Genomic DNA, 13,562 nt, shown 5'->3' on the forward strand with positions numbered 1-13,562 from the left:
AAATCCAGGAGTAGCAGATTCTAATCTAATTTAAAGTAACGTGAAGTAACAGCATCAGTCACTTGAGTTGGTTTGCACGGCCGGAAGGGAGATTAGAGCATAGGTCACTCTATATGACTAGCTGCAGTCTAGGGTAGAATACCTCTCTCGTCAGCTCACAGCACCACACCTAGGAGAAGACAAGCAGAGAAGTTCAATGGCTGGTTCCTCCTTGGCAAGAACAAAGTCCCCCAAGAACCAGAAGAACCTTCAGCTCTGAGCTCTCGAAGTCATCGATCAACTTCCTTCTCTGGTTTATAACAGTTGCTCTTCAAGGCCACAATACGAGTGCCGTCTTTTTACCTTTTTAAGGCGAGACGCATAAGGCAGGTTGTGTTCATGAAAGAAAGGTTTATTGACTGGACTCCATTAATGTTTTGGCTGACAGAGATAATTGCTAAGTTTAATAGTGAATTAAGAGTGGCATGAGTTTTAGAAAAAAGTCATTAGATTGCAGATTAGGAATAAATATAATGCCAGTTGTATATCTCATACACTACAATAAGGAAAATATTGTTGGAATAAGGTCTGTATTTCAATTCAATTATATTTGACAGGTCAATTAGAATTGCTCACTAACTGTAATACAAATATTTCCTCTTTGAGTGTGCTATAGTAATGGATATTTTTCCCCTTTTATCTCACATTATGAGTGCTGAACAGGATGATTCTAATTAAAACCAACACCAAACATTCCATTCTCCAGTCTTCATCTTTTTATGTTCCTTCACTGACTACTCTTCCACATCTCCAAAAAATTTGACTCATAAATCAGACTGCTACCTTCTTTCTCCCACACCTCACAGGCTGAGTATGGAAATATTACATACACATAGTCCAACAGTGTCTTGCAACAGAAGGTAGTTAGCTGTCAAGACACTCATGCAGGCTGTGGAAACTCTGTGATTGTGATAGCTGGACATCCCCTATACACCCAAACATGTTCAGAGCTATGCAACATCCCATCAGTGCCCAACATTGACTACTGCAACTAATGTCATGTTGGAACAGAGGTTATACAAGGAAAATTTGATAGGATGTTTTTTCCTTCTCCTCAGTTTTCTACATCACATATCACTGAAAAAACTAAACTAAAATGCCTGATTCCATTTTTTGTTGTGAACAACTATTATGCTAGTCCATACTGAAAGTGGTTCACAGAAGTAATGCTATTTACACAGATGTAAATCAAAAATAAACCAACTTGCATCAAAACGTGCCTGGTTTTGCCAAGCAACCTTACAAGACAAAGTAATCCATTTAATCACACACAGTAATAAGATCACCAGTTCAATAAAAAAGGAAGACAACGATCAGCTGTTAAGAAATTAAGATTACAAAACAAACAATAAAGGTTGAACATTTATAAACCTCTAGAGCAACAGCTGGTTTATCTTGAACATGCACTTGCAGTGACTGTCAATAACCTGTATACACGAAACAGCATAAACACATCACTTCCCTTTACCCCATTCCTAATAGGAAAATTCTCTGAAATATTAGACTAGTCTTGTCTTACTCAAGTTTTCCTCCTCTTCTTAGTTAACTGAGACTTGAAAATACATCATAATCTTGAGCTTCCATTTTTCTCTTCTGCTTTTCTGTGAAGAAAACCATAAAAACTTAAGCCAAGGAACGCGAAGATGTAAGACTTTCAGTGACTCAGTAAATCAGAGTTTCTAGTACTGGACACAGACAAGTGGAAGAAAACCAGACTTTAACATATTTAAACCAGTTGTTTTATAAGCTGTCCTTACAGTAAATATGCATTTACCTATACTATATCAATTTCTTCAAGGCCTAGATCACACTGATGCTCATCACGAATAGTCAGTGGAGAGGATTTTACAGTCCTATTGATCTAATTTCCACATACATTCTTCTGAAAGGATGACCTCTTCTCCATCTCTCCCCGTCAGCATAAAACTGGTGAGATCCTGAGACATTAGTTATAGACGACTGAGAGAAAGGACAGCTTTTTACATGTACAGCACAGTTATTCTTTATCTGTTAATTTAAGTGAATTCCTGCTTTTATGTCCTTTGCATAATGAAAAGGTCATGTCTCTTTTGGTGTTTATGTTCATATGATGGGTGACATATAGTCAAGACTAGAGAATACACACCTATAGGGCATATACCACACACACTGCTAAGGAAGCAACGCAAGCACTTAGTTCTCTTCAACTGCAAAATCCTTGAGTCTTCCAGGGATGCAGGCTACCACTCCACCACTCACCCTGGCAAGCATAAACACCCATCATCTCCAGATTAGCTAGTTAGTGGCAAATAAACATTCGAGACTGATTACAAAGATTGTCACCCTGAGAGTGAAACAAATCAATATTCCACACAAAACAGCCTTTACACAAAGTCCTGGATTCTCCAGTTGGACAGAGGTTAAAGGACTATGCTTCAACCAGCAACACCATAACAAAAAGCATCAACAGTATCTTCAGAGAAGGTGAGAACTGACCCAATGAGGACAAGAGGACAAGCGTTCAGGTCTCACCAGAGAAACAGGGTCATTGGGAAGACAAAAAGATCACAACCAAGAATTTGATTGATGTGGTAAAGATGGGATGGGAGAGCCATCTAGATCTAGAATAACTTAGGATGACAGCTGAGCAAGGACTCAAATGGAGATACCTGCAGCATGCTGCCCTGAAAACCTATCCTATTTTGTCACAGTTATCCTTAGCTAAATACTTTCTGCTGTTGGTTAGCTGACCCTGCTGAGGGTATATAAACATATAGAAATGTTTACATGTAAAATGGAATACAAATAGAGCACAAATGTCCCCATCATGTGGATAACTGGAAAAACCATGCAGCACTAGAAAAAATCATCATACATATTGACCTCTAAGACACCATCCACCTAAGGGTGTTGAGAGAGCTTGCCGGCATCATCACGAGGCCGCTCTCCATAATCTTTGAGAAGTCATGGAGAACGGGGGATGTCCCAGAGGACTGGAGAAAGGCAAATGTTACCCCTATCTACAAGAAGGGCTCGAAGGAGGATCCGGGTAACTATAGGCCCATCAGCCTTACTTCAATCCCTGGGAAAGTTATGGAACGAATCCTCCTGGGGGCCATCACAAGTCAATTGAAGCACGTGATTGGGAAAAGCCAAAATGGCTTCACAAAAGGGAGATCGTGCTTGACAAACCTGATGGCCTTCTATGACAAAGTGACTTGCCTGGTTGACATGGGGCAGGCAGTGGACATGGTTTACCTGGACTTCTCCAAGGCCTTTGATACGGTCCCCCCCAGTCTCCTCCTGGAAAAATTGCTGCGTTATGGCCTAGACACGTGGTCTGTGCAGTGGGTGGGGAACTGGCTGACAGGCCGCACCCCAAGGGTGGTGGTAAATAGCTCTTTCTCAAACTGGCAACCTGTCACTAGTGGAATCCCCCAGGGATCGATATTGGGCCCAATGTTATTCAACATCTTTATAGGTGATCTGGATAACAGCATCAAGTGTAGCCTGATGAAGTTTGTGGATGACACCAAATTGAGTGGGCAATTAGACACTCCAGAAGGGAGAGCTGCTCTGCAGGGAGATCTGGATAGGCTGGAGGAATGGGCCAGCAAGAACCTTATGAAGTTCAGCAAGGAAAAGTGTAAGATCATGCACCTGGGAAAACATAATCCAGGAGTGCAGCACAGACTGGGATCCACCTGGCTGGAGAGCAGCTCCGTGGAAAGGGACCTGGGGGTCCTGGTGGACAGAAAGCTCAACATGAGCAATCAGTGTGCTGCTGCAGCCAAGAAGGCCAACAGGATGCTGGGTTGCATCAAAAAGGGCATCACCAGCAGAGATAAAGAGGTCATTACCCCACTCTGCTCAGCGCTTGTCAGGCCACACCTGGAGTACTGTGTACAGTTCTGGTCCCCGCTCTACAAAAAGGATGTGGACAGGCTGGAAGAAGTCCAGAAAAGGGCCACCAAGATGATCAGAGGACTGGGAAGCCTGCCATATGAGGACAGGCTGGGAGAACTGTGTTTGTTCAGCCTTGAGAAAAGGAGGCTCAGAGGGGATCTCATCACCATGTACCAGTACTTAAGGGGCAGCTACAAAGATGGAGATTCCCTTTTTACACGGGGTCACATGGAGACGACAAGGGGGAATGGACACAAGTTGCTCTTGGGGAGATTCCGATTGGACATCAGAGGGAAATTTGTCACATTGAGGCCAGCCAACCATTGGAATAATCTCCCTATGGAAGTGGTTGACTTGGCCACGTTGGATACCTTTAAGAGTCGGCTGGAAAGGGTGCTGGGCCATCTTGTTTAGACTCTGCTCTTCCTAGAAAGGTTGGACTAGATGATATCTGAGGTCCCTTCCAACCTGTGATTCTGTGAACTTATCTGCCATTTAACCCTCAGCAGTGGAAGTCCAAAGCTCCTTGAAGGCAACAACCAACATCACCGCCACATGGCAATGAAGAGAAATGAACTGCTTAAAGTAATTACATAGCTTAATGTCTATACTCACTGTGTGATCCCAAGTTGGTCATATTTTAAATACATGCCACCACCTTCTTAAATGGATAGCTCAATCAAGAAACACAATGTGGTGCTTCAGCAGCAGCCCAGAGAGATCCTACAGCAGAGCAGCTATGTCTAAGAGCATTCCAGTAAAACACATCTAATTAAAGGTGACTTTCTCCAAAGGCCCAGGAAGCATGCTAAAGGCATGCTTCCAGGATCACACTAAGCCAAACTGTATGCATGCTTCCTTCACCACACATGGGCCATCTCTTCACAACACTTCTCTGCACCAATGCTTGCACATGCGCCTGAAAAATAGCCACGCTTTCAGCTGGATTAGTTTTCAGTTGGATTACCTCCTTGATCTGCCTAACTGTGCCACTGCATAAATGCTAGTTGACAGAACAGGGGACATGTTAGGGGCAGCAAAAAGATGCCTGTGAAGAGGAGGATTGCTTCTTAATGGCAATGACAGTTCAGATCCTAAATGCAAAATGCTCTACAGGACATTCAAAAGCCCCTTCTGGGGAAATATTTTTAAGTTATGAGGATAACTAATCCTTTCCCCCCCACTCATGAGGTGAGTCATGACTGAGAGATCCAACTGAGACTGCAAGATGGAGGAAAAGGACCTAGACTCCTCTTCTAGCTGCCCAACCTACAGGAGCAAACTGGCAAGATTCACACATATGACATGCCACACTTTTTTTCCTGGTTGTGTTCATGGGTATTAATTTCACCACCTTTCTATATTTAAAAAACTCCTCTGTAGAAAAGGTTTGTTTTGGAGCAAGACATTTAAAATGACACTAGTCTGCCAGGCAGCAAAGTGAAAAACACTAATATTCCTCACATTCTCCCTTTTTAGTGTGAAGAACTTGTTCCCACCAGTAAACAAAATCAGTTGTTGGGAGGGTAAAATTGTCAGGTAATACCAACAGCACCCACACCCACCTGCTCTCAAGATCTGAAGTGAAGGCAGTTGTAGTACATGTCATTTCTCCAGGACTGAATGAAGCATCACTTCTCACTGCTGACTCCCCTCTGTCTAGAGATACTAAACTCCAATTAAGAGGCACCCTTTGGATGCTCTACAATGCCACCAACAGTTTGACACATTGAAAATGAAGACTGGGATTTCCGGTGCTCATTTCAGATTTAGTTTCTTATAATGAAGACAAAGCAAAGTTTACTTAACTGCTCCTGCCACTCTAGGCCCGTCTTGGATAAGCATCAGAGAGCATGCATGCTTGGTAAAAATAGGGAGCTCGGAATCCCACTGAGATATTTTTGGGGGAGAACTATTCCCCAAACCAGCAAGCCTTCCCTAAAGAGCCAGTTTTTGCTTTGGTAGGTCTAAATCTGGAGGTAGGCCCTTATACAACTCCAGCATCTTGTATTAAATGAGTTTTCCAGGTGGTGGTATTAGAGGTACTTCTTGTAAATATTTCCCATTTGGGGCCTGACTCAATTCATTATGTTGAAAGACTTTTCAGGCTGTATCTTGTCCAGGGCAATATAAACAACTGACATACCAGCCACATTTGGGGTCAGCAAACCCCCAGCTCTAAAGACAGAACTTGTCATTTGGAGACTTTGCTGATGCAATGAGCAAAACAAAAGTAGACTCCAAGAAATAAAAATTGAGTCCAAGACAAATTTGAAACGAGAAACTAACAGTAAGATCTAGGGAAATATCTTAAATCTGAGCCACAGACTTGAGAGGAGCTAAAAGTAAGTAATATGAAGTATAGCCCATGCTTTTTCCTCTGTACATGTATGTTTGAAAAGGAGGTGAACAAATGACAACCACCAAGTCAAAATATTATCTCAGTATTATATTAAGTGTCTAGACAGATCATTTGGGACAATCATGCTATTTTGACAGGCCACCCATAAATTATGTGATTTATACCCAATGTATTTTAATTACATTTAGCAATGAACCTTCGTATCAGTTTAGACTACCTGAAACGTCTAAATTCACCACAATCTGGAGGACGAAGCTTGGGGACTTCAATGGAGGGCAGCAGGTGTCACTGGGAAAACAAGGCTGAAAATGAAGATTGGATGCTTGAGAGAGTTCCACCTTCACATGCAACAGATGTCACCCACTCTTCCTCCTCAACATAAATTCCAGTCATTGACTGTAGACTGGTCAGCACAGCAGCATCTCTGCCCCAATGCTACCTTAAAACTGTCATTCAGGCTTCATCTTTAATATAAACTGTTGCTCTTTTCACTGAGCTCCGGAGCTCTTACACTCCGTATTTATAGCTGGGCTTTAACATGTAATTTCCTCAAAAATTCATTAACACAAAGGAAGTTATGAGCCCATTTCTCACATGCTCCCATATACAGCACATTGAGCTGCACAAGCGAGCATGGTACCCAGCCCCACTGTGAGGCTGCTTCTGACTCACAAGGGCCAAGGGTTAACCCCTGTGTGACAGCCCTGCCAGAGGCCAGCAGGCAGAGCTCTGCGGTAGCAGCCCAGAGGATCAGCTCCTGCCCACCCCCCAACTCTATGCCTCCCTCCTTGCTAGTGACCCAACAATGTAAAACTGCGTGCTTTTCCCATCAGTTGACATCCCTCAGATGGAAAGAGCTTCACACCCCCTCTCCCTCTCCTGAAAATACTCCCAAAAAATCCCAAGGCAGGTGATTTGTATATATTCACCTGGTTACCAAATTTCTACCATGACAGCTGATAATGCTTTTTAAAACTCAGACACCATCCCTCCAGGACTTCTTTCAGCAGTTAGTTTTATTAAAAAAATTAATGAGAACTGAAGTACCATTCAGATTTCCAGAGAGCTTTTGTTAGGGCAGAATCAAAATTAACATGTTAGATAAACATGTTGCAACAGTCATGTCAGCTTATAGGAAACACATTTCCCCACCCCAAGGTCTTTATTCTTCCTGCAGAAACCAGGTCAGTACAGCAACAGAAAACATACCAGCCACAGACATTCACCCAGAAGGCAGCCCACTAAGGTCAGCTAACATCAAGCTACATCTCAGGAGACACGGATTCCAGGTAAATGGAGGGTAGGTTTAAGAGTCTTTTTCTGTACGAGTGGGAGGATTTAGCTGCACCAGATAGGATGTAAAACACAACTAAAAGGAACTGAGGGTCAGAGAAATCGCAATAAAATAACATTAATATTTTTGAGCTGCAGAGCAAGCAGGTTTAACTAGTTCTAGGTATCACTATCTATTTCTGAAAGGCTCACTTCTTCCAAGCTTATAAGAAACAGCCCTCTAAGTTTAAAGAATTTAAAGGCAGTAGTCCACACTGGGTCAGTCCCAAGCCCTCAATGCAGTTATTTTTAGTCCAGGGATATATTAACAGTTTGAGATGTTAGAAATAATAGGCAAAAGTCTTATGCTTCTGAAAGCAGTAATGTGACACTGTGGACAAAGCCTTAGATAAGGACTCCTGTACCCTGGGTTCTATTCCTGGCCCTGTTAATAGCCTGTAAATGCTCTTGGGCAAGTCATTTCAGCCCTTTTTGCTTCACTTTCATCTGTAAGGAGAGGGATAGACATGTGGCTCCTTTGCAAAGCCATTTGAACCGATTAAAAAGCACGATGGAAACTGACTTCTTGTATTTCTTGTTCAAATCCACAAGCTGTAGCTAAAGGCTCTGTGGTGGGCTTTGTGTAACAAACTGCAACAGTGCTCTCAAAATATTTCTTGTTCTCACATATGTTAGAAAGCAAAAGCTAATGAGAACACTGCATTTTCCACTTAACTGCAAGGCAGTGATTCAGTGGGGTTTTTTTTCCCCAATTTGCAGTTTTGGAACAATTTTTAATAGAGCTTTAGGCCATCATATACAAGTTGAAGCCTGCTCTTACTTATCTTTCGTGAACCCCTTAGAATTAATCCACAGATCACCATTCATTGAAATCTATTACCCTAGACTTGATCAACTGTTAAAGCAATACTCACATCCTCAGGGCAATTAAAGATCATAAAAACTTACACAAATCTGTCCCACATTCAAAGCATTTCTAACAGTCTCCAAAGCAATGCTCTTCAGGTTGCTAGCAGTCATGTACATTAAAGGGAATAAAATAGTGGTTACTCCTGCAAGATCACCCTGGCCTGAATCAGCCTTGCTGACTTCAGTTTACACTGTCCCACACTCACTTCCCAATCCTGCTTCTTCTGTAGCCCCACCATCTCTAGTCTCTCACCCATCTCTACTGAGACTCTAGCAAAGGAATACTTAACTGTTCCATTATCCTGAACAGATCTTCCCATTGTTTTAGCTGTCTTTACTTTAGAGAAAGTCAGCTGAATCAAAGTTGCTCTTCCACCTCTGCACTCACCCTCACAAATAGGAAGCCCTGTATCAGTACTGCCTTCACTACAACTTGCACTACTTCTATGAAGCTGCCTCATTAGCTACAAAGCTCTAACTATATTCTATGTTAACACATAATTAACAAGTTACTGTTATTATCACTAACCACTCTGTGGCATCCTTTCCTCCATGAAGGAAAAAGGTGATCTCTTCAAAGCAGCAGCCAGCTCTTCATGTACATACAGAGAATCAAATATCATTAACGTTTAAATACATATACATTTGAAATTCAGTGCAGCTTAGAAGATAGTCTCATATGATGAGCTAGCACTTGACAACTCTGCCCAAATTGCTTATGCTGTAAATGGTCCAAGTAAACTCTTCACCCAGGTCTTATGCCTTTCTGTTCATAATGTGAAGTTGTTCGTGGGTCACCAAAAGGTGATTTGCGGTCAACATAACCAGTCAGGCAAGCATTTATATTGTAGACAATTATGCAAAAAAAAGTCACAGTATAGTTTAGTTACACTTTCCATTCCCTCTCTTCCCAATTTAAATAAAGCTGTCTTGACAAAGGCAAAATTATCTCACCTCTGTAAGTTGCACCCACATTCAGGAATGGTTTATTAGCACATCATACGGGGTGGCTTAAAGCATTTCAACAGTGGTCAATACAATGAAGCCTTTACATCAGTTTGGACTTTCAGTGTCATTTTCATAATGGAACAGTGTTTTTCCTCTCAGAGGCTACACAGCAGCCACAGGATGGCTAACTATAACATTTTAAAGATTGACCTACAAAACTGAAATTACCATGATCAAGTCCCAGTATTAACAAATCTGATAGGATGGATTTAATTTTGTTATGAGAAGACATATGGAGTTCTAGTCAAAACTGTTTTGATTAGTTTTGATGCTTTCTAATGTCCAGCCTTCTAAACTGCAGCCAAGAATATCAGACAAAAGCACAGTAACTATTTCTCTACTCCATGCCCTGTAAGCTACCAATGAATGCTCACTTTTACACCAGTAATTTATTAACTTCATCAAGTTCGTCTTACTCGCATATTAAGTTCTCATTATATCAACACAGGGCATTTTTCACAAACCTCTGCATAACCTTCTATAGATTGCCCTCAATGCACTCTGGCTAAGTCTGTGAGACTACATATTGGAACTGCTGATACATAGACTCACGTTCTTCCCGCTTAGAGTAAGTTTTGCCAGACTCCCATCATCATGTCCTTAACATGAGTTACCACCTTAAGAAGCCAGTTACAAAAAGTGGTTTTCAGGCCAAGAGATCATTGGGTTTCAAACTAGTTCAAGTCCAAGACTCTTTAAGAAAGTCTAAATCCTGCTCCAATTCAAGTTTTCAATGGTTTTATTCTAATATCAGAAGCTTTAGATTCCTGTATGCACAGGGTAACCTTGTGACACTAATTCATTTGCTAGATTTTGGTGAAGAGAGCACAACTCAAATAGCTGAACAGAAATGCAGCTGAGCTATTAAAATACTCTATTGTAAAGATTATAGATTTTTTAATGATGTGAAAACCCTTAACCATGTCACAGTAAGTTCAGCACAGTTCTCGAGTATGTTCATTCTGCCCATTCAGGAGTTAAAGCAATTTCACAATGCCACTACCAGAAGATAAAATATTTTTATGATACAAACATGTAATTGTGTAGCTCCACTGAATGTTTAGTACACTAGCCTAGTAATGTTGTGACAGAAACTTGCCCCAGAGTGACATTTATTCTGTTTCCCTATGAAGTTCTTTTCACAAGAGCTTAACTTTATTATTTCTTCCCCTCCTATTAGGGAAGGTGGCAAGAATTACTCTTCTCACGCATAGAAAACAATCCTCTACTGTTTCTCCAGCCATTCCTCAAGGAAACAAAATGCTAAGCCTAAAAATGCTCCTTAACAGCTACTCCAAAATGTCTGGTCTGATATGAACTTGAAAGTACAATTTCATTGTCATTTACTTTTAGAAGCACAAGTATGCATGTTTTTAAAGCTTTTTTTTTAAAGCTGTCATCTCCTAAAGTTATATTTTACCTTCATTTGTCAGCTTTGAACAGCTCCCACCTAATGTGTTTTTAATTATAGCCATTTATTTACACTTTATACCAGATAACACACTTTTGCTTTCCAGGTGCAGACACAGGCCTTGGTTCTGCAGACTCCAAGCGCTTCATTTCAGTAGGACTACACTCAAACCCACCTTACAGCATTAGAAGCAGACTCCTGAGCAACCCTGCAAAGAGGGGCTATGTTCCTTACTGCTTGGATTTTGCCATCCGTATTATTAAGTGATTTCTGAAAAGCAAAAAAGAGCACAACTAACTTTGGTTATTTTCCAGCTCTCAGACTACCAGCTGTGTACCAACATGACAAATATAATAAAGCAGGAGAAACCTCATACACTGTCTAAACTGCCAGCCCAAGATAAACAGTATATTGTTGTATTAGCATAAGGCAATGCAAACACGAGCGTGCCCACTGACCAAGGAACACACATTCCCTGAGTGAAAAAATTGTTAACAACTAGTCAAGAAACAAGCAGCCAGTACATGGAAACCGACCTGGGACGGCAGCCCCGGCTGGAGCTGCCCCAGGGCCAAGCCCACGCCCAGGGCAGGGTTACCCAGGCACACCGTACCCACGGCGGGCATTTCGGCGGCAGCCGCAGTCAGCCTCTTTCCCTCCCGTGTCACGCAGGGACATGTCTCCCCTGCCACTCAGTAGCGGGCTGCGGCCACCCGGGACCCTCCGGACTCCCTCTCCTGCCGCGCTCCCACCTGGGCAGGGTCCGCAGATGTCCCGCTGGTGACAGGCACCCAGCTGTGTCACCCTCGGGCTGCGTGAGCGCAGCCCACCCGGCCCCCCGCCTTCAAGCGGATCCGCTGGGGCGGCCCTACCAGGCCCGGGCCCCATATCCTCTCCTCACGCCGCCACTGCCGGGCCTGGGCCCACGCCATCGCCGCTCGCACCGCCCCACGCGGCCCGGCCCACCCCGGTCCGCCCCCCGCGCAGCCGCTGCCACCTCCCGCTCTCACCGCCCCGACCCTTATATCCTGCTCCACCACCCCACCCCGCGCCGCGCCGCTCCCCATAGAAGCGGCGCGGGGATTGGCTCTGCTGCCGCCAGCCGGCTGTGTGGGAGGCGGTGATTGGCGGAGCCCGGCCGCCAGCGGGCTGCCTCCCCGCGAGTGTGTGTCTCTGGCAGTGTCAATGGCTCCTCCTGCCACGGAGCAGCGACGGGCTTGAGACGGGCAGGACCGCGGGGCTCCTTTAAGAGAGGGATTTTCGGGGGGGCTGGGGCGGGGGGCCGCGGCGCGAACGTCCCCCACAGCCAGCGCTCGAGAGAGCCAGCGGCCGGCGGCTCCTCTGCCTCTCGAGCGAGCCGGCGAGGAGGCGGCAGTGGCGGCGGGACCTGCGCCTGAAGACCCCCCCCACTCCTTCCCTGCTGCCCGCTGCTGCGAGGCGGCCGCCCCGGGGCTCCCTCCTTCCCCCCCTCCCCGACGAGGCACCGGTTGCCGGAGGATTCCCCCCCTCCCCTCCCGCCACCCACACGAGTCGGCAAATGAACTCGGTCCGAGCCGCCAACAGGAGACCCAGGCGAGTGTCCAGGCCGCGCCCGGTGCAGCAGCAGCAGGAGAGGAACAACGCCGCCGCCGCCGCCGGGGATCGGGGTAAGTCAGGCGCCGCCGCGCCGAGCGGGGGCCTGTGCGGGGTTCGCCGGTGGCGCTGGGCCCCGCCGCACCCGGCCGGGCACCGGCAGGAAAAGCCCAGGCTGCTTCACCCTTGGCTCCCGCTCAGGCCGCGCTTTGTTTGGCTTGGGCTCTGCCCCGACTCGGGGCCGCTGGGCCCTGTCGCCGAGCGGGAGGGAGGCGGGGGCTCGGCCCCTTCCCCGGCCGCGCTCCCACGCCCGCCGGGGAGGGGGGGGGGGGAGCCGATGGCCGCCGGCGGCCCCTCAGGACGGAAGAGGGCGAACGCCCCCCCACCCCACCCCCGGCTCCGAACCCCCCGCCCCGTCTCCGGGGGCTGCGGGGAGGCGAGCCGCCTTAACCCGAGAGAGCCGGTGCCTCCCTGCGGGGAGCGGCGGGCTGGGCCCCCGGGCCGGCGGAGGGGAGAGGCTACGCGGGAAGCCGTGGGGCGCGGGGGGAGCGGCGAGGGGGGAACGCCGGGGCCGGGCAACTTACGCCGACACCTTCCCCGCCGCCCTCGGCGAAATGGTGTCCGGGGGCGGCGGCCCGGGTCTGGCCGAGCCTCCGCGGCCCGCCGCGCCGCGCAATGTTTGCTGCGCAGTTCGGCGCACGGGCTTCGGGTTCCAGCACCCGGCGGGGGGGCGCGGGCCGCGGCTGATCGGCCATTTATTTACCTCAGCCACACCGCTTCCCCCCCCCCCCCCCCCCCCCTTCTCCCCCTGCCGCGGCACCCGGAGCCGGCCGGATCGGAACGGGGGGCTCCGTTCCCCCGCGACCCAGCCCTACACGGCGGGTCCACCCGCGGCGGTGGGGCCGGGGCCTAGCGTAAAAATGTTGACAATTTGGAGCTAATGGGGGAAAGAAGCACCATTGTCTGAGGGGATCGGGAAGCGGCGAGGGGGGATTTGTCCCCGAACGGAGCCCGGAGCGGGGTCGGTGGTGCCGGGGGTGGGGGCGAGGGGGTGGTGGTGTCTCAGCCCTGGCACTGTCGCCC

The 13,562-nt window shown here is 46.7% G+C and overlaps 1 protein-coding gene and 1 long non-coding RNA gene across 3 annotated transcripts in view; one reads left to right on the top strand and one right to left on the bottom strand.

Moving 5' to 3' along the window:
* Window positions 1-372: 372 nt before the first annotated feature.
* LOC142055133 (uncharacterized) lies at window positions 373-11,852 on the bottom strand. Its single transcript, XR_012659818.1, has 3 exons — window positions 11,660-11,852; window positions 11,083-11,177; window positions 373-1,640 (listed from the first exon to the last, which is right to left on the bottom strand). It is a non-coding gene; the product is annotated as an uncharacterized LOC142055133 (long non-coding RNA).
* A 224-nt stretch (window positions 11,853-12,076) lies between these two features.
* The window catches only part of FBXO11 (F-box protein 11), a 77,604-nt gene continuing 76,118 nt past the window's right edge, over window positions 12,077-13,562 (top strand). For both annotated transcript variants that reach the window (XM_075088656.1, XM_075088657.1), the window contains exon 1: window positions 12,077-12,553. In XM_075088656.1, coding sequence (XP_074944757.1) covers window positions 12,445-12,553 — 109 coding nt within the window. In that variant the 5' untranslated portion in view covers window positions 12,077-12,444. The remainder of the gene's footprint in view (window positions 12,554-13,562) is intronic.

The sequence above is a fragment of the Phalacrocorax aristotelis genome, chromosome 3 (assembly GCF_949628215.1).
Source record: "Phalacrocorax aristotelis chromosome 3, bGulAri2.1, whole genome shotgun sequence".
In the NCBI taxonomy this organism is placed as follows: Eukaryota; Metazoa; Chordata; class Aves; order Suliformes; family Phalacrocoracidae; genus Phalacrocorax; species Phalacrocorax aristotelis.